General features: G+C 38.0%; 1 protein-coding gene across 1 annotated transcript; it reads left to right on the top strand.

The window, feature by feature from the left end:
* Positions 1-887: 887 nt before the first annotated feature.
* Positions 888-11,257, top strand: spaca6 (sperm acrosome associated 6). The gene is made up of 9 exons (XM_028008977.1): positions 888-3,899; positions 3,971-4,057; positions 4,205-4,276; positions 4,484-4,507; positions 6,296-6,373; positions 6,864-6,967; positions 7,767-7,923; positions 9,127-9,307; positions 9,419-11,257. The coding sequence occupies exons 1-9, from the start codon at positions 3,626-3,628 to the stop codon at positions 9,510-9,512; spliced, it is 1,071 nt and encodes a 356-aa protein (XP_027864778.1). The 5' UTR covers positions 888-3,625; the 3' UTR covers positions 9,513-11,257.
* Positions 11,258-20,930: the final 9,673 nt, after the last annotated feature.

Below are 20,930 nucleotides of genomic sequence, written 5' to 3' on the forward strand. Positions count from 1 at the left end.
GCAGAAATAAAAAAAAAAGTCTTGGATGCATGACAGATTTGCCACAAATAGCGCAGATTTCACTGGCTTTTCTTTCCCCACGTTTGAACATATGCTGTCTTCAGCATGTGGTTCTGTCTGTCTGCCAGTGGGTGGCATCACCTTCAAATGTTTCTACGCCATGAACTGTCTTTCTTTCATCAATGAAAACTGACGCAATAATTTTCAGACGGCATAAGAAGCCACTATGATACTCATTTTTTGTTGTCTGTTTTTACAGGGGAATATCCGACATTGACTGGGCCTATTTTATGCAGCTGTGGTTTTATATGAACTGATGGTTCTTTGTTTTAGAGATTCATCTGCGTGAAGACACAATAAAAATCATTCAAAGCATCTTGGGATGCATGCATATAGACCCTATGTCTTTAAACTTATTTATTAAAAATGCAGCTCTCAAGTTTCCAAAGTCGCATAACAGTCAACACATGTAAAGTTTAAAATTTGATTAATTTCTTAAACATGAACGTGCTGTAGTTATGATGAATAATTTTTTTTTTTTTTGTTGTCTTAACCTGTACTTCATTTGATTATGTTTCGTACATTTTAAACAACTTCCTGAGCTCACAAAACCAAATAGACAGTTGAGTTTAATCAATAAATCATGCTCCAGATGCCCATGACATTTACCAACACTTTAAAGTTAATTGTTTCTCTTTAATTAATTCCTTTGCAATGGATTTAATTGATTCATTACAGAGATTATTTGTCCCCTGCTTTGAAAAATGGGCTTCACATCTGCTTTTGCTGCAATGCAAAGCAAATGATTAGCGTGGCAGAGTTAATGTCAGTGTTCATGCAGCAGTTGTGCTTTAATTGAACCATTTGGGCTCATTTCTGATCTGCAGCAGAGCAGGAGACCGGGCCGGTGCCGCAGCAGAATCCAAATGTCAGATGAGGTCATGTCTTTGTCTCGGCGCTGCAGCTCTGCGGTTTCCATTAACACGTTTGATTTCGCCGCCGGGCTTTTCTGCGCAATAAGCTGCTGTCTTTCTAAACCTCGCGGTGTGTTTTCATTTTACAGTATGCCCCTCTGTCCCTGAGACCCTTAACCTGTGAGGTCAAAGCAGGTCACAGGTGAGGTCCTCGGGAACAGGGCTGCATTCAGTTTCAACGTTTTGCGAAATTTCAAAATACCTGACACTTTAATCGCATTTCCTCTGCTCCATGAAGAGTCATCTGGTTCAGCCCAAAGGAAGTGTCAGACATTGCAGCATCACAGCTTGTGTAATATTACATCAAAGCTGCAAGACTGCTCAGACTGTTTAACGCCTGTCATGGTACAATCAAGACTTTTTGGTTGGTGCAAGAAGAGGACAACTATCTCCTGCAGCCCTCTAGGGGGCCAACCCTATTGGCTGCCTTTGTGTTATCGCCTCTGATCTGGGGCCAATAAGAAGACAGCCGAGGGTTGTGACCCCGTCATATATGTCAACTCTGGAGATGAAGTTTAAATTTCTCTTCAAGCTGGAGAAGAAAAATATTCTTTTTTTCTTTGTGTTTTAATAAAACATCAACTAAAGGTTTTACCTTTGTGCCTATGAGTTATTTACACAACATTCCATATTGTCAAGGGAAACTAATACAAACTTTGAAATTTACCACATGTAGAGATTTCCCTCTGTGATCAGCAGGTAAAATTAAATTTTCTTCCCTTTTCATTAAATCCATCAAAGGAAGCCGTGCTGGCACCTTGGTGGTGTGTGAGAGGTACACACCCCTGTTGAAATGCAAACTATGACAAATCATTGCACTATATATTTTCCAAATGTATTGACGTTTTCTCTACAATTAAACTGAAAATGAAACGAATCCATTAGAAGGAAATAAAATAAAAAGTTGACAAAACTTGGTTGCAGAAGTTGCTAGCTGATAAGCTAAAAACTTTAAGCATTTTTTGTTGTAATTGTATCTTTCAGACTATCAGCATGCTACATCTTGACAATGTTTTGCCACTCTCCCTGTCAAAAATCACCCAACTTTATCAGATCCACAGACTTTTTTAATAAATCCTTACATTTTCTGTCAGATTTGGTTTTAAACTTTGGCTAAGTCCATCCAAAAATTTTATTTTCTGTTTATTTTGACCTCTATTTGGAGTCTGTAATGCTGAAAGACTAAAGCTTACTAAGACATTTTAAGATTTTAGGTATAAACTCATGGTAATTTCACATGAGTGAAATGGAGCTAACATTTTCAAAAATGTTAGCTCCATCTGAAGAAAAGTAACTCCAGATCACAGTTCTGCCTCCAATATGTTTTATTGTAGCCATTGTGTTCTTTTGATAATGTTCTCATGTTTTTTTCGTCAAATTTAACTTTTGATATTGTGGCTCAAACTTTAATGCTGGTTTCATTCAACCATCAGAAGCTTTTAGCAAGTTTGGATGTCTTCTTTACAAGTTTTATTTATAATTTTACAATAAAACTTCTGAGTTCAGACACATGGAGAACGTTTCCACCTCCAGAGTAAAACCAGACATGAAATTTACAGTTTTTGGCTCTGATTGCGATTCTGAAAAATCTATTTTTTTCCCATTCATTCCCATTGATGCATTGCAACTAGAAAACTAGAAATCTTCTTTTTTTTAATCTTTTTTAGAAAACTCATAATAATGAGAACGAGCCACATGCCAGACACAAGCCTACAGGCACGACCAGAAAGACGCACACACACTCCAGTTTATTTGGGATTTTCCGTGTTCAGCCGTCTGACTAACAATCGGACTTTGGCGGTCCTGGAGAACACTCTAGCCTGATATTGATTGGCCTGTCTGCGCTGAGACAGATGAATGCATTAGTACCCAGCTCACCCTGCCACTGGAAATATATTAAGTTCATGTATTAGGCACCCTGTCTGGTTGCCATGGAGATGCACCAGGAGCGCGGGATCGGGGAGAAGAAGGATGGGGGAGTGGAGGGACGAGGAGGCGAGTGGGGGATACAGGATGCGATGAGGCAGTTGAGTTGATTTGTAGTCCTACTCCCTCTTCGTTTATTTCTGTCTGTCACTCGAGCGTCCGCTCTTACCTCCATCCCCTCCTCTCCCTTTGTCTCATGACTTCAGTTTCTTTTCGCTTGAAAAAACTATGTGAACTTTATCAGGGAAAACATTCAATTTACACCCCATCAATTAATTTTGTTCCTCTTTTGTTCTTCATTTCCCCCTCTGACTGGCTCCCGACTCGCCATCTGTCAATTTCCACAGCTGTCTCGTTTATTGAAAACTAAATAAAATTCTAATTTTACTTGAATTTTCTTGCCAACATTCCTTTTTGCTTTGTCCTGACACATACCTAGGCGTTTAACTCCCCTTTTATCTGCCCCTCTCCCCCTCATCTGCGCCACCTCCCTCCTCGGCTCACGCCATCTCTGTGCTCTGCAGTAAAACTGGTGCATTGAGGCAGCAGGAAATGGGGAATAGAGACAATAGAATGGAGGAAATACAGAAGATACTGTCTGCTCGCAGACCCAAACACAAACCCCACAAGCTCATAGACATTTGGATGTATGTCAAATATATCTTTAAGGCTCTCAAGTTGTTCTTGCAACCTGAAGAATTAGAATTTCTTCACATGCTGTCACCATGGAAGCTGGATTCGAAGAAAAACAAAAAAAATTGCTCAGTTTGGAGCTCTTGCTAAAAATATGCATGGCTGTTTTGTGGCTTGCAAGTGTTAGTTTGCTGATTTGCCCCTCTCTGAGCTGCTATATCTGCTTTATCAAGCCGCAAGTCAGCGCTCGGCTGTGCTCGGGTTACGTTGTGGGAGAAACTAACGTCAACAGCGTGGACGAATGCTTCAGGATGCTGGACCGCATATTCAATACGAATAAGAAAGTGACAGAGGCTGGAAGAGCGGGTAGGGGGCAAGCAGTCTATTTGTCTTTTAATTCCAGCAAAGCAAAGATGTGATGTGTTTCCCCTCTCCAGCTGGAGGTTCAGAAGGCAAGCTGAAGGAGATCCTAGAAGCAGAGATCTTACCCATAGTGACAGAGTTTCAGGCAAAGCGGATTATGGGTAACTGAAACACCTCCTCCAGTAGAGAGCAATGAGTTGTTAAGTGAGGTCCGGAAATTAGACGTTTTCAAAATGATGCCCTGAGGCATTGGATTCTAGATGTTTTGAGCCAAATATCTCCTGTCTTCCTTCTCCTCCGTCTTCCAGACACTGTGTATGAAAGCAGGTTGCAGAAAGCAGCAGACAATTTCATTGCAGCTGCCTCCAAACTGCCTAGAGGTGAGACATGGGCTCTTACACTTTTCCTTCATCTTTTCATCTAAACTAAGGCACATATTGAATTATCACCACTCCCTCTGATCTCTTTAATCTCTCTGTGATAATCTAGTTATGTTGATGCAGCCTTTCAAACACTGTGGAAGCCAAATTGCATGTGCAATAAATCAAATCATGTGATGAAGAAAATCTTTAATTTTTTTTCCACAGATGATAAGTGTATACCTCCATGTGGTGAGTGCCAACCTGTTTATACAAAATCCTTAAAATGGAATGCAAAATGACAGTGAATTTCAAACTACATACAATTTTCTCATGCGACAACTACAAACCAGCACAAAGTAGTGCAGCGAAAGTACGTGGATTCATTAATTTTGTGTCGATAGCATCCAGAAGAACAAGGAGCACATCGGATGTTTAGGTTTTAAAAATATCCCAAGCTTTGCAGGTCTCACTGCACACTTTCTCTTCCATCATTTGAAAATGGAAAAATAATTGCACAACAGTAAACAAAACATGGTCGTCCAGCTTGGCTAACAGGAGAGCATTACAAAGTGAAGTAACCAAGAGCCTCATGGTAACTGGAGGAGCAGCAGAGATGCAAAGTTTCACATTTCTTTACAGTTCAACTATTAATTTTCAACTCTGAAAGAGTAGCAAGACAGTTGATTTGTTAAACGAAAAGGCTAAACATTTCCCCCCCTCTGCAGTGTGCAACAAGCAAACATGCAGAAGAATCTGCTTTGGTCAGATGAAATGTAAAAACTAACAGCCTGAGCTCAGCACCTCCTCTGTGAAACATGGGGGCGGATACAAATGCATGGCACACTTTCCAGGTTTATATTTTTAATAAAAAAATGAAAAGCATCAACCATTTTCCTCCCACTTTATAATTACACACTATTTTGAGTCGATCTATCATAAAACGTTAGGGATCACAACAAATAACTCCGTACTAAAAACACTTACAACTACCTGTTTCAATAATTCAAACACTCTATTCATTAATATGGAGAGTGGAAACTGTCTTGAAACTATCTCAGAAGCTAACATCCCTGGTCCTCCTTATCTCCACTCAAGATACAAGATTGACTGCTTTGCAAACTGCAGCCAATAGCGTGTCCAGCCCAGGTATTTCAGCTCCCCATGCTGCATTTTGTTTAATAGTCCAGATATTGTTCTTGACAAAAGCCACACACAGGTGAATTATCTGGGTCAGTTGTGTAGTATATGTCAGGTCTTCTCCTTCTCACACGTTCAAATTTAACCCAAAATGCTGACACATAATGGATTTTTGAAGTGGCAGTGACAAGTTGAGGGTTTTTTTTAATCAGTTGTTGTCGACCAGTTTATTTTGTTCTGTAGGATGAAGCTAACAGCCAATCAGGGAGAGACCAAGACCAAAAGTAGACATCTACCCTCTGAAACTAACTCCACTCGTAAAGGTGTTTTAGGGGTTCATGTGGATATTATCGGATGAACCTTTAAATTTAAGTGGTTGTGATAGGAATCGGTGTCTGACCAATGATCTTCCTTAGTAAAGGAAAAATATAGGGCAGTGTAAAAAATAATGATACTGCAATTACCTAGACAACAATAGTATTTTCGCTTTACCATCATATCAAAGATTTAGTTTGATTGAAAAATTATTTGACATATTGTATTCTTTGAATATCAAACAGGAAGATCTCTGGTGGCACATGGCTTCCTTCTTCCATTTCCTCTGTAAATTATAATTAATTTAGTGTAAATAACCGTTCATTGCAGTGATTATAAGGTCATAACTCTTTTTTGTGATTTGCATAAACCTCTTCCATGTTTCTGAGATTTGAGGCATTTTAAGAGGATGGAAGTTCACTTTTCTTCCTGACCTCTCTCATACATTAGCTTCAGGGAATTTGGATTTATCCAAAATATAGACGTCAAGTGACTTATCTCCCGCAGGTTTAAGATATTACCTGCTTATAACCTATTAATTTTGCTTTAAAATGGCATCCTTTAACGCTAGCTCCATGCTTCCAGGTTTTCAGAATATAGATGCGGCGTACAACTGCGACACCTGCCAGTACGACTCCTGCTTATTCCCACTTGACTGTCCAGGTGAGAACGTGATTCACTGCCCGATAGATTTTGTTACATCACAGCTAAAGAAGATGTGCTAATCCAGACTTGACAGATCCTTAAATAACTATATTTTCCCCTTCATAAATCCTGATCCCTGAAATGCTCTGTGTTTGATCCTTCAAATGCTCTTAGCTAAAAAGTCAGGATTGGAAAATGAGACAGTGGAAAGGTTTTATTTCCACACATTATATCTTTTCGCACAGAGCCCTCGAGGTTCTCTTTAAGTCGATGACTTCTTTATGCGGGGTGACAGCCGACTCCCACACACGGCGGTGTTCGTATCACCCCTGTACAGCTCAGCCAATGTTTAGCATATCATCACTTTTGCTGCACTCCTCTGAGACTAGGCTTAAGTATTATCATTAAGGAAGGCTCAGACTGCAAGCGCTGCCCTCTGTGAATGTTATCTATGTGCGTGTGTGTGTCTCTGTCTGTGTGCTTGTGGGCGGCTATATGTTTATTTCAGTTGAAGAAATTGAAGTAATGGAGAATGGAGGAATCCAAATGCAGTGCAACGTGCCATTTGACGTACCAACTGATATTGAGGTGATCTGGAGGTTTGCGGAGGAGGTATGCTCAAAATACAGTGATCTGTGTATGTCCAGACTCTCAAAGGATTAGCTCAACATCTTCTATGTGATCATTAAGTACAATTATAAGTAGCTACTTCTAGGAACAGGTTTTTGTAAACACAGTGAAGCCCAAAATTATTCATTAAAAGTAACGTTTAATTTAATATTAAAATTTTAACAACATATTTCTTCCGACTCAAAATAATAATTGCACATTTTTGCAAAGATCTGGCATTCGTATCTACTTAAGTAGATAAAATAAATCAAAAGGGCCAATTTATACAGAACATAACTTTAAAAACATGCTTAATTATAATAAGAAGTTGCAAAATTGTTCACAAGACGCACTCATAGACATATGAGTATTAAAATAATCAAGAAGAGATATAAAAACTAATTGAAGGAGAACCTCACCAAAATATAACTGGAAGGCAAAATACAAATTTTGAAAAAATAACAAATAAGCACAGATGAAACAAAAAAAAAAACTTTTGCAAAATTATTATTTTTTTACTGAGAAACATAGTTGATCTTTAATAAAACTACAAGGTGGGTGGGCGTCTGCTGCCACCGATAATAGAAGTAATTTCACTTTCATGTCGTTTTGCGTATGGATCTCCAGCTAAAACAGATTTAGCTTCAGAACTGGATGGCATTTCCATTTTGTCAGTTTACTTGAATTATGTCTGAAGCAGAGTGTTGACCTCAGCCTACAAATGTTACAAAACTTTTAACTGAAGATCTTTCTGCAATCTGAATCAACTCCTTCAGATAAACAACTGCATCTTCCTCCACAGTTCAGGACGCAGGAAATGGAGCAGTTTAAGGAGGTGACTGCAGGACCCGACAGGCTTTACTCCATTTCATCAACCAGCTCTCAGCATGAGGGCACCTACCAGTGTGAGATTTTCTCAGGCACTCGATCCATTGTCAGGCTTTACTTCTACATCACAGGTAACAGGACGTGCCAGATGTTAAGTGACAAAATAGAAACCGAGGCTTTTATGTTAAATGGGTGTCATGTGACTGTTTAAAGGAAAGTTATGTAGATTAATATAGATTTCATCTCTGTTTTGGTCATGTATAATAATAAATAAATATTACTGCAGAATATTACACACGGCATTTTGCTGAAGTTTGAAATACTTTTCTAATAAAGTTATCCTGATCAGTAGTTGGACTTAATATTATCATCAATTGTCTGTTTATTCATTTTAAATGCAAAGTGCTCAAACGGAGGACAAAAGAAGAACAACTCTACAGCAGATGAATGGGATGTATAGTTATCTCTTTATGAAATGAGAAAGAATCTAAGACAGATATGACAGAACCAGAATCATCTTGGATGGGCTAAAATTTGTGCTAAAAGTGCTTTGGCAATCACTTCTTGCTGCTTAAATATCACTTCCCCTCGAGCTAAAATACACTCACCTGGAAATAATTAATTGAGATTAAAAGAAAATGTTTTATCCACCTTCAGAAAGTCTACAGACATAAACAGTAGGAACATTTTCACAAATTATTGGAAAGCCTGGCTCCTTAGATCCAAAATGTTGATTTTATCTACAACTTTAAAATTGAAAATCCAAAACTTAATATTTTATACATACAGTGCCTTGCAAAACTAAACACACACTATGAGGTTTTTCACATTTTGTTCCAACACAAACACAAAAATCAAAGTATTTACTGGGATTTTAGTTGCTGAAACTTATGCATCGGATTTTGTTCTGGACTTTGACTGGACCAGTCTAAGACATGAGGTCTGACATCTTCTTCATGCCACTCTTCCCCAGAGGCCATGTTTGTGTTGCACAGCGCTGATAGTTGTCCTGTCTAATAATTCTCCACCTAATTATAGTGTTTATTTGTTCGGTGATTTTTAAAAATAAATTGGTCTAATTTTTGTTTCAGGGTGTCAGAAACAAGGGCAAACTAAAAATTCATTCCACTTTGCAGATTTTTATTTGTTATAAAAGACTGCAATTTTTCTTCCCCTTCACTTTTATTTTCTACTTTGTGTTGATTGGACCTTTGTGATTGCTGTGAAAGTGTGAATACACTTTGCAAGGCGCACAGATTGAAAAAAGATCAAAACTTACACTAATACTCCCATCGATGTTTTTGGATATCTTTCTGCGTCTCTGTGTCTTTAAGTGACCCCCCGGCCTGTGGCAGGCCACACAGCGCTGCAGGGGATATTTGACCTGTCTCTGCTCCCAAGAGGGCAGTTACTCACCGCGCCTGGTGCTGCTCCTCACTTCTTCCTCCACCTCCTCCTGCTTCTTCTCACCACCTGTTTAGCCTCTTCACTGCTGCTGCTGTTCATCTCCCTGGGGTGAAGACAAAGCTATTATTTGTCAATATGAGACATTGGCAACAATCGACACCTGGTCCTGTGAGCATGCATTTATTAGTTATATTGCATCTTTGTCATTGGCTGTTTCAGGTTCCTGTACTGGTTGTCGGTATCGGAGGTAGACCATCCTGTAGCAGATTCGGATGAAGAAGATTATTTTGGTGTTTCATTGTTAGCAGTATGAAAAAGAGCAACTTGTATTAAAAATGTACATAAAGTACTGGATATTCTGTGAGACATTATGTCATACTTGGATGTAAATGTGTGTGTAACTCTTCTCACCACTAGAGGTCAGGATACACATTTTTATTAGAATAATTGACAATGACTTTCTGTATGCATACAGCATTAAAACAAGTTGTTTTAATCAAAGTACAACAAATTTTAGAGTATAACATGAGATGTGTCTTTGTGAAAGTATAGCTCAGTTTATGCATATTTAAATCTACTTACATAATTAAAATATTGACAAAATGGTAGGTTTACCTGGATTAAATCTTGAAACTTTTGCTTGCTCCCCTATCATGTGCAGTGACACACCAGTGTAAAAATCTGGTTGATTACGTCTTTAATAGCCTTGTTTATTTCTGTTCATTTCATTTTTCCCCTATTTTGACATATTCCAACTATAATAAGCTTTATTGCAATTCATGTGAAAGAAAACAAAGCAGAACAAACTTGTGGAATAGAAGGAACATGGTACATAAGTTTTAAGCTCATTCAAAAAGTATAGAGGCCATTCGGATTCAACTTCCTTTTCCTCTTTGCTTATTCAGGTCACAGGTAATGTAATTACACACATTACCTGTGTGTAATTAAATTTCAGGATAAAGCCAGACATTTTGTGAAAGCCTTGGAAGTTTTTTTTTTAGCGAATGTAGGACAAAGAGCATCATGAGGAACAAAGAGACTATCAGAAAGAAAGTTGGGGAGAAGAATAGATTAGGGTTATAAAATCCAACAATATCCTACGTTTCAATATTGCACACTTCAATCCATTATCCACCAAAATGTAATGGCATGACTGCAAACCTACCAAGACTTGGCCATCCACCTTGGCCAGCAGACAGCAAAACATTAATATATATATGATATATTTTCCTTTACCAAAGATAGTTCGGCTCATCAGAGTTGATAGGAAAATGTATGGAGTTAAATACTGGCCAGTCCTGGAAAACAGTGTGCTAAAGGCTACTAATGATATAATACTAAGTCAGTCACCTTCTAGTAATAAACATCCACTAAATATACAGCTAGATATATAGTGGAAAGGTTTAAATCAGAGTAGCACGTTCGTGGGTTGGAATGGCCTTGATGTTTGCAGACATTTCTAATCTGATTTGACTGAGCCGAAGTTGTTTTGCAAAGAAGAATAGAGAAAACCTTCAATCTCTTGATGAGCACAACTGGCAGACATGTTCCAAAAGACTTTCAGCTGTAATTCCAGTGAAAGGTGTCTTTAAAAGGTATTGACAAAGTATTCAATCATACAGACTGAATACAAATACAAGCTGCAAGGTATTAGGTATATATTTGTTAAAAAGAAAACATTTTTCAAATGTATATCACTTTTCATCCATCTTATAATTAAGTGCCACTACTGAAGTCTGCTGTTGCAATGTAACAAAATCTGAACGTTTCAGGAGCTGTTAATATTTTTGCAAGGCCCGGTATGTTTTCCTATTTGTTACTTATTGGTTGTGCATGTTTGTTCGGCCATGACGTTTGTATTTGCTATCCTAAAATGTTGTTTTCATTGTTTTACTTATCAGATCAGTCATATCACCAATGTAAGTCAAGGAGCCACAACAGACAGAGGCACTGAATGATATGTGATAACATACATGAGAGCGTGTGATAAAGACAAGATCCTACTAGATAAAGTGCAGCGACAAAATGCATAAAAAAGTTACAGAGATAGAAGTAAAAGTAATTGTTGAAAGCTGTTGTCAAGGAACGACTTCATAATCAGGCAGAAATTTTAATTGAAAAGGGAGAAACAAATTTCATTCACTCAGTGAAGTGTGCTGTTCTGAACTGTGTGGCCTGGATTGCTTCTGGATACGTTCTGTGCTAAAATGATAAGGTATTTTACGTGTTTCACCAGTAAAAGAACGATTTGATACTGTAGCCTAAAGACCACCAGGGGGCAGCAAAATACAGCTTGTCTTATTGTCTACTCAATAAATCACACATTTTGGAGCTTTCTACACTTACCTTGAATTCATATTTGAACTTTGTGATGATGACATTAGTTTTGCGTCACATCAAGAATGTGACCCTGAGATGATCTGGTTGCTAAAGGCAACACTCTTAAAACAAAACTGTAAAAGGGGAAGCACTTCAAATGCAAAACTTGTGACAAATGTGACAATTCAGTCATTTGCTTAAACATTTTCTGCAACAATTAATCACTGAAAACTACTCAGCACAGAACTGCTGAAGCGCAGGTTCTGTGTCTCGAGACCTTGTCAGAGGTTGATGAGATGGATGTGTGTGTGAGATCAGCCTGAACAGAATCAAATATCAATTCTGAATAAAAGGTGTTTTCCTTAGTGACTCTGCATTTTTTCCAGGAAACAATAAGAAATAAATTGTACAAAATTATTCAACTGGTTAAAGTCCTTACACTTGAATCTTTCTCATTTTGGGCAAAAAGGTTCCGATTTCTACCATGTGTCATAAAAACACAATTTATTTTTTGTGAGTTGTGGCTCCTCGATTTACAATGGAGTCACAGCCATCAGGTGCTTGAAACAGTATCAGTATAGTTTACGTCATGCGGTTAGGCGAGGGCGTTATTTTGAGTGATATTTACAGTAGGGCTGGGTCACTGGATAAGAGGGGAAGGCCAGGGACCAATCCTCAAAAAAAGAAAATATTATATAAACATGTGAACGCAGGAAAATGCCACCCTGCAAGAGATCTGTAGGGTGGTATTGATGGACCTCCTATCTATAATATGTGAGCATCTAAACAAAATAACCCTATAACACTTAAAAAGTATTTACCATATCATTGTATCTTCCAAGAAAACAGACAATTTTTAAGTAACTATGTTGTTTGTTTCATCTGCCAAAATAAAATAAAAAAACGTCACTTTCTTTAACCTCTTTGAAAATGCCCTCTCTCCTCATTTCAGCAAACATCGCTGAACGTCATTTTGAGTGCCTTTGATGGTGTATTTTTCAGGCACCGATTTTCCTCATAAGAACTAAGATCTCAAGAAAATTACCTTGGTTTGTGAAGTTTCTGTTTCAAAATGTTATTTGTTGAGAAATGCTTAGGGAGGCTGTCAAAAGCAGCATTTCAGACAGTTTTAATGTCATTCTGCTTTTTAATAGCTGTTATTAAAATCTCCCTTTATTTTAAGTGCAGATGTATTTTTCATAGCCATACTTTAGTACTTTATGCTGTCATAGCATTCACATGTTGTCTGCAGAGGTGGTTACCAGTGAAATCTCAGAGTCAAGTAAAAGTATAAGTACTTCTCCAAAATATGACTTTGGTAAAAGTCCAAGTCACTGACTGAAATGTTACTTCAGTTAAAGTCTCAAAGTATCTGAAACGTCTTGTACTTAAGTATGGAAATTGCTGTAAAAATGGATGTACTCATGTAATGAAAAGTATAAGTATGAGTAAAACAAGGCAAATGCAGTTTGAATGACATTTTTCATATTTTGGTAAACTTGTCAAATACACTTAAAATAATGTACCCAACCAAGTGCAGGCAAAATTAAACCTGCTAATAGATTGTTCCAGTTTTAAAGAGTAGCACATGTTAATGGTTTGTGGTTTTGAACTTGCATGCTTTTCCTATATTCGTTAAATTTAGTCTAAATTGCTATCGCTATGGCTTCTGTCCCCCCTTGAACAGAGGAGTCTAGGTAGCCTGCTACAGTCAACATTAGGCCTCAGCTAAATACACCACGTATGGAACTGAAACAATGCCAAACAAAGTTCATTTATGCTCAAGATTTCTCAGTAGTGCCTAGTGACCAAGCCATAGTTACTGAAACAGGAGGATTATAACCATTTCATAAGACGTTACCTCGATGTGTTTCTTCAAGTTGGACGGGGAGTTTTTGTAAGATAGAATTTCCACATCTTCGGGCAGGAATAACATAAACTGCATGTGGTACGACGAATCTTTAACACCCACGAAAGAGTATATTGTGTTTAAATAAGGCCATGGGCTCTCATCACCAGCTGGTGGTTCCCCTGGAGCCGTGTTGTGGTCTCCGTCTCCTCCTCCATGTAGCTGCTGCTGATTGTGAGACTTGCTTTGTGTTTAATGGGAGAAGCGAAACAGGTGTATCCTATTGGAGGTGATGAACCAGCCCAGGCAAGTAGGCTACCGACTTTGTTGCAGTCAATCAGTAGGTGGGGTCAAAACACTTGCGTTTCTCTCTCTCGCTTTTTTGTAACGAGTAACTAAACCACACATTGAAAATGTATCGGAGTAAAAGTATTACTTAAGTTCGGAAATATAGTGAAGTAAAAGTGAAAGTCATCAAAAATTTTCATACTCGAGGAAAGTATGAAGTACTCCAAAATATACTTAAGTAAAGTAGTGAAGTGTTTTTACTTCGTCACTATACAACACTGGTGGTTACTAACATTTATTTGAGTACCAATTAAAAAAATTAAGTGCTGTTAGGAGTTATTTTGCTGCACCATACTTTTTTCAAAACTTTTTCTTGAGTAATATTATTAAGTTTCGCTACTTGCTTGAGTTATGAATTTCTGAATAATTTATCCTCTTTGAGTCACTTTACTGAATGAAGAACAATCCCGTTTGAAGCAAAAAGGCACCAGACACAACAATTTAGCTAAAGTGAAACCTCTTTTTTAATTCTACTTTCTAGCCTGTTATGCTGCAATATTGATCTTATTATCTTATACAGAGCCATTGGTGAAACTTCAACCCCCTGAAAAAGCAAGCCCCGAACATTTCTCATATTTTAACAATTCATAAACTGTCTGTGTTTATTGTTAGAACTAAGGAAATATGCTAATGCTCTTACAAATCAATTGCGAGTGAGAGATTTTGGCAGGTTAATGAAGTTGTATGTCGCGACCTGCACCTTCTGGAAACATCTAATTCATTTGTAATCGGCCTTTGACTTTGATTGTTAAAACTTTACCTAGAGAAAGTTTGGCGGCTCAGTGGTTCAACTCTCCCTGGAGGAAGACTGCCTGCCTGCCAGGTGAATGTTCCTGTGACATACCGGTGAGGGAGACGGTGTCTGCAAGGCCGTAACTAAACTTTTTAGGGACTTAGGATTATATTAATAATTATCCTTGCTAAATTAATATTTAATTCCAATGAAGTAGAAGGCTTCTGGACAAGCAAGCGATACGTTTTTATAAGTATCTGGGGAGGCACTCCTGCCCCTGGTTGATTCTTCAAGGACTTGATTTTTTTTCCTTTTTAAATCATGTATTATGACAAAAAGATTTTTAGTCCTGAACACAACAGGTGGAGTAAATTCTTGACAAAACCCATTTCCACATGCTGTAGAATAACATTGTGTTTCACCCATTCACAAGACGCAGATCAAATAGAAAAGCACCAGGAAGTCTCTAAAAACAGAACGTTTAAAATTTCTCAGTTACTGAGGCTCACTGTAGTAAAAAGCCGTATTATTGATAAGTGTGCAGCAACAGCATGATGTGCAGTCACATGTTGTAACAGAAACTCCTGTTCTTCAGGTCTTCAATATAGAATCTAAATCATCAAATGGTATAAAAGTTGATTAAAAGCGCCAACAAAACGAGAATTTACTGAAGTAACTCAGTTCACTAAGTGAAACACGTTAAAGTTGACAGATCAATTACACCCAGACTAATGTTTTCAAGCCTTTAAATCTGTTAATTATGAGGATTATGATACAATATGACCGCACCTACTGTTAAATTATCTGATCAAATAAAGATATGATGACAAATGTCAGTTTACTAAAGTGTTTCATTTTGTAACAACTATGTACAGTAAAGTATTTTAGCTAATATGCATAGGCTACATTGTCAAAAATCTAAATACATTTTAACCTTATGAAAGTAGATTAAGGTTTTTAAGAGGCTACATTTGCCATTAAAATGCTCTTTCTCAAGCAGTGTAAAAATAATATCTGCAGCAGGAGTGATGACTGTTTACACAGGATAGATGGACACATCACGTCCTGTATTTTCCTAAAGAACCCAGAACTTTCTTTCTTTCTTTCTGCAAAGCAACAGTCCTAGCAACTGTGCAGCCTCAACCTATCAGCATTATTTGATATTTAAATGAAGCATGAGAATACAGAAGCTCAATCAATCTTGCTTGTTGAGAGGCCTGATAGCATTAGATTTATGATTGCAATATAAATCCTGCGTGGACAGCACGCCTGGAACTCCTCATGCAATGGACTGGTTTGTCACAGGGCAAACATAGACATACAGCACAGCCACGCCTGCATTCGCAATGATAAAGTCAATCTAAAGGACCTAAGGTATGTAACTGGAGTACCTGGAGAAAGATATGCAGGTACAGTACAGACCAAAAGTTTGGACACAACTGTGTGTCCAAATTTTTGGTCTGTACTGTATAGCAGAACATTTGAAAAACCTTAGAAAAGGCTCAGCTTTCTGTTTTTGCTTTTTCAGAGCTTAAGACTAAAGCTTATTTTAAATTTGTGCTGCTTGTATGTGCGGATTGTCCTAAATGCTAGATAAAAATTAACACGCTCACACCGCTTCTTGCAGTTGTCTGAAGTGAGTATGAATGTCTTCTTGGTGGAAAACACACACGATGTGAGCACAGAGTAGGATCTGGGGAGCCTTATAAAGCTCTCGCGGAGATCCTAAAAATAGTCAGACATGACTCAAAGCTTTTCATTTACCAAGCAGAAAGTTGTAGAGTTTCCATTGGACCGTCTGCTTGCCAGGGCAACTGATCCTTGTGACAAAACAGACCGGAAATATAGGCAGTGTGGGTGTGGTTTTTCTTCCCCACATGTTATATTAGTCATGGTGGATGAATGCTTATTTAGTTTATATATTTTTTATGTCAGAATATTGAGGATTTCTTTCCTGGGGATTTCGAAGCAGTTCCCTCTTCCACCTTTATGGTCCTTGCCCACCCCTGAGCTTTTGTGTCAAAAAAGCTTCTCTAAACTGTCTCATTGTTGATACAGCCATAAATCTCTGTTTTCTTTAAAAATATTCTATTGATATAAGACGTGTTGTTTTCCTAAGCTGCTTGAGAGTTTTGTTTATCTTCAGATTTGCACATAAGGCTGACGTTAAAAAGCTCTTAATAATGTTCACCACATTAATAAGGGTGTAAATAAATAGGGTGTTTTTTTATCTTCTGAAATACTTTTTCTCTTTAACTCCACCAGACCTTCTTCACATACAACACTGTAAAATTAGTTAGTCTTTTCTTGCATTTCACAGCCCTAATATAAATAAATAATTAAACATATAATGTTTTATCTTTGAGAGAAAATGTGGGTTGTTACCTCTTTCAGCAGTCAAATACGCCCAATACTGGGAGGGGCCACCTGGAAACTTAAAGGATCTGCTGCACTCCAGATAACTCAGCTCGCCTTTCAGGATCTATTGGAGTCCCTGATTTGTCGGGTCAGGCCTATTCTGGCAAGTGGGCAGAAATATACGGCAGATCTTTGCAATAAAATGTGAAATATTCTTAATTAGCAATGCTGTTTTTTCCTGCTTCATTTATTGTCGCGTGATCATAAACATGATGATGGTTTATTTTCATAAACCTGAAAATCAGCAGCCACTGTCACTGTCAGCAGAAGTGGTTCTTTGTAAGGGCAATGTGGCCTTCTTGCCCACAGTCACACATAGAGTCTCCCTGTGCATGCGTGGGTTCTCTCCAGGCACTCCGGCTTCCTCCCACAGTCCAAAAGCATAACTATTAGGTTAATTGGTCTCTCTAAATTCTCCCTAGGTGTGAGTGTGTGTGTGCATGGTTGTGTGTCCTGTCTGTTTCTGTGTTGCCCTGCGACAGACTGGCGACCTGTCCAGGGTGACCCCCGCCTCTCGCCTGGAATGTTAGCTGGAGATAGACACCAGCACCTGGCCCCACTAGGGACAAGCGTGTACAGAAAATGGATGGATGGATATACAGTATATATATATATATATATATATATATATATATATATATATACTGTACATATATATATATATTTCCACGCTGATCCTCAAAGGTGTTAATTTCGCTCATTATTGCAGTTTCCAAAGAATGAACATAAAATGAAACCCTTTAATAATCCCTAGCAGATGCCCTAATGAATCTCTAATTGTAGTGACATTCCACAACTCCACAACTTTTTCCTCTGAGAATCCTTGCAGTGACTTCATGCTGTTTGGGAACAGCTGCGCCCCCTGAATAAAGCTGGTCTGTTTCTTTAAACTACAGTATGTCTTTTACATAGTTTCCAGTAAACGATTCCTGCTTCACTAGTATGACTGTTCATACTGCAGTCGAACCACACTGACTGTGCCAGTAGATTATACTCCATAGTTCAACGACAGGCTGCAAGCCAAAAATCACAGAGTGATCTCACAGGGTTCAGATTTCTTGATTCATTCACTTCTTACGCACTGAATGAATGTCTCAAACTTTCTCTCAGCTCCTCTAATCTCAAGTTTCTTTTCCATCCTACTTTAGGTACATTTTACTTTTATATAATGCTGGGAAGGTAAAAAAACACATAAAACGCAGAGCAAAAAAATTTATGTGGAAAATACTCTTTTGGAAATAATAGACAAATGCCACACCCAGAAAACGTTATTTTACAGTCTTGCTGTAAGAAAGTGAAGTCGCCAGATCTACCAGAAGTGCTTCTTTCTTCTTTTGTGCACACCATCTTATGGTGTCAGGCCGTATAACAGCATCTGGAAGGGATTATAAAGTGACTGTAGCAAACATGTTTGTGGAGAGTGTTGTCATCCTCAGAAATGATCCAAGGGGTTCTCACAGCTCTCGCAGATTGAAGGAGGAAAGGCCAGGGCAAGCAGCTGAACAGTTCTAATGGAAAGGGATAGATAAAAATCCAGATAACCCCACATGGTTGTTGAGGTTTTGCGTCAGACTAGGCAGCTGACGTAGGGAGCCCCAGACAGGGTGGGAAAGACCAAGCTAACTTCAAACAGAAGACGGGAAGTGATTCTTTGCTTTGTCATGTAATTAGTTTGCTCCAAACTTCTCCTCCCTTTCTACTTTTCATTACTCATAATGGGTTTAAATGTACATAACGTCTGAGAGCTTCGAAATCCAGTTGGACTAAAAGATGGTAAACAGACACCAAACTCCAACTGCTCTTGTGAAATCTGATGAGTAATGTTCTTGCTAAAGTTGAGAAAAAAACAAAACTTCTCATTTGGGAAAAAAAAATAATCTAGCTGACCAAAAAGTTAGTATAAGTTCTATCAGAGGTCACGAGTCACGATAAGCAGATTTATCAGAAGTCCTCCACTGGTCTCCCGTGGTACCAATTACCTAATATATTTTGGTAATTAAGAAAGTACCAAACTTACATGTGTTGAAAGTTTGACGGTAAGTAAAATCTGTTCTGTCGTTTCTGTCCTGAAATGACAGTACAGATTTTATGGAGGTTCTCGTTAAAGTCTTCCTCAGAGTGCATGATGCAAGTTTAAACTTTTATCGCTTTTATTCCAGTTGTTCTAAGCCTTTTAAGTGGGTGCAAATTGAGGCAGTTTTCTAATTTCTTGCAACCATTTCCAGACGTATAAAGATCCATACATACAGTTAAAACCATTGGTTTACATACATGGAATAACAAGACACTTTTTTTCCTCGCTTTCTGAAGTTAAATCAGAACTAACTTGTATTTATATGTAGATTGTATATTATGTATATACACATGGCCTGCATTTTAACTCGAGTCGAGCAAATCTCAATCTCGTTGTAATCTGTTGATGACAATGACAAATAAATCTTATCTATCTATCTATTGTTTTAGGTTAGTTAGAATTTCCAAAATTATTTAGAGTTGCTACATGCCACAATAATGAGGAAAAAATATGAGAGTAGAAATTTATCTATTTAGTTCTTCAAAATCAGAAGTTTACATAACTTTCCTCTGTAGTATTGACAGTATGGCAGGGGTCTGACCTTTTGGGTTTCCTTCCACAAGCTTCTCACAATAGTTTGCTGCAGTGCTCGTCCATTCGTCCCGACAGATCTGGCATAACCGAGTCAGGTTTATAAGCCGCTTCGCTCACGCTCTCTTTTTCAGATCAATCGACAAATTCTCCGTTGAGATTGGGGCTTTTTTGATCCTCGTGAAAAAGCATTTACTTTGTTTTTAAACCATTTTATAACCACTTTGGCGGTATATTTAAGGCCAGTATCTACTAATAAGACCAATTTGCACTTTAACCTCCAGGCTGCTGACCTAGCTTCACTGTTCCCATATAATGTTCTAATAATAATTTAGACTTTCTTAGTAGGTGATTTTTATTGTAATGTTCATCCTTTAGTCGTCATTTAACAATCTGCTTTGAGTCAAAGAAACTGGGAATGATTTTTGTGGAGTTTGCCTCATTTGGGAGATCACCTCATTTTTCACAGAAACCACATCGAGTGTCAGACACACAAAGCAAAACCCTGGGGTGTTTTTTTTTTCCCGACTTGAAAAATCCTTTGGTGGTTCAAGACAGTTTCTTATGTAATTATTTCTTATTTCAAACTACAAGTAGAAACATTCAAATTAATACTTTACTTTTATTGCCCCTTTACGTCTGTCTGTAAGTAAATACAGCAATCTGAATTGTTCATAGTGATTCCTTCCGTATACTGATTCAAAATGTAATGTTGGGAAAGCTTTGTTTCAAATGTTTTGTAGATTATGCAAGTAAGCATCATCCAGTTTTCTGAAGCCATTTTTGCTTGACCCATAACGATGTGGATTAGATTTGTATGAGCCTCAGATAGAACATTGTCATATGATCTTTTGCATGTTTGGCCACACTGGGCTCTCTAAAGTAAACCTTTTGTTCTGAACAAATGAAACTTTGTGTCTGAGTCATTCTAGGTTTTTTTGTTTGTTTATGTTTGAAATTCATTTCTAAGCTGGTGGGAATGGGAGAGATGCAAAGAGGCACAAATGTCTTCTTGGAAAGTTATATTGTGTCTTTGAGGTTTATGGTGATCCTCAAGTTTAGTAAGGCCTGGCCGTACCCACTGATATGTGTCTATAGATGCATTCACAGGGGGCTTTTGGGTGCACCTTGCTATTGCCAAATTGGACCTGTGTCTGTCTTCCCAACTGTGTATGTTTTTTTTTTTTTGCATTAATTAATAAAGGGTGTCCAAAACGTTTCTCAAAGATTCTCACTCCAACTCCAAAGCTCTATGTGTCTGTTGTTCCTTAAAATAGATGTGAACTGTTGGTTCAGTAATTAAAATGTGGTTACAGAAATTTCATGGTGATCCCACACTCTGACAGTCGGGAAAAAGTCAGCCATCCTCAATGAACAGTTGAACATAAGTTACAAAACTCATCTAACAGCCCTGACATTGGTATAGCTATGATTACAGTTGTGTTTGTGAACTCAAAAG

Source organism: Xiphophorus couchianus, chromosome 3 (genome assembly GCF_001444195.1).
Source record: "Xiphophorus couchianus chromosome 3, X_couchianus-1.0, whole genome shotgun sequence".
Taxonomy (NCBI): Eukaryota; Metazoa; Chordata; class Actinopteri; order Cyprinodontiformes; family Poeciliidae; genus Xiphophorus; species Xiphophorus couchianus.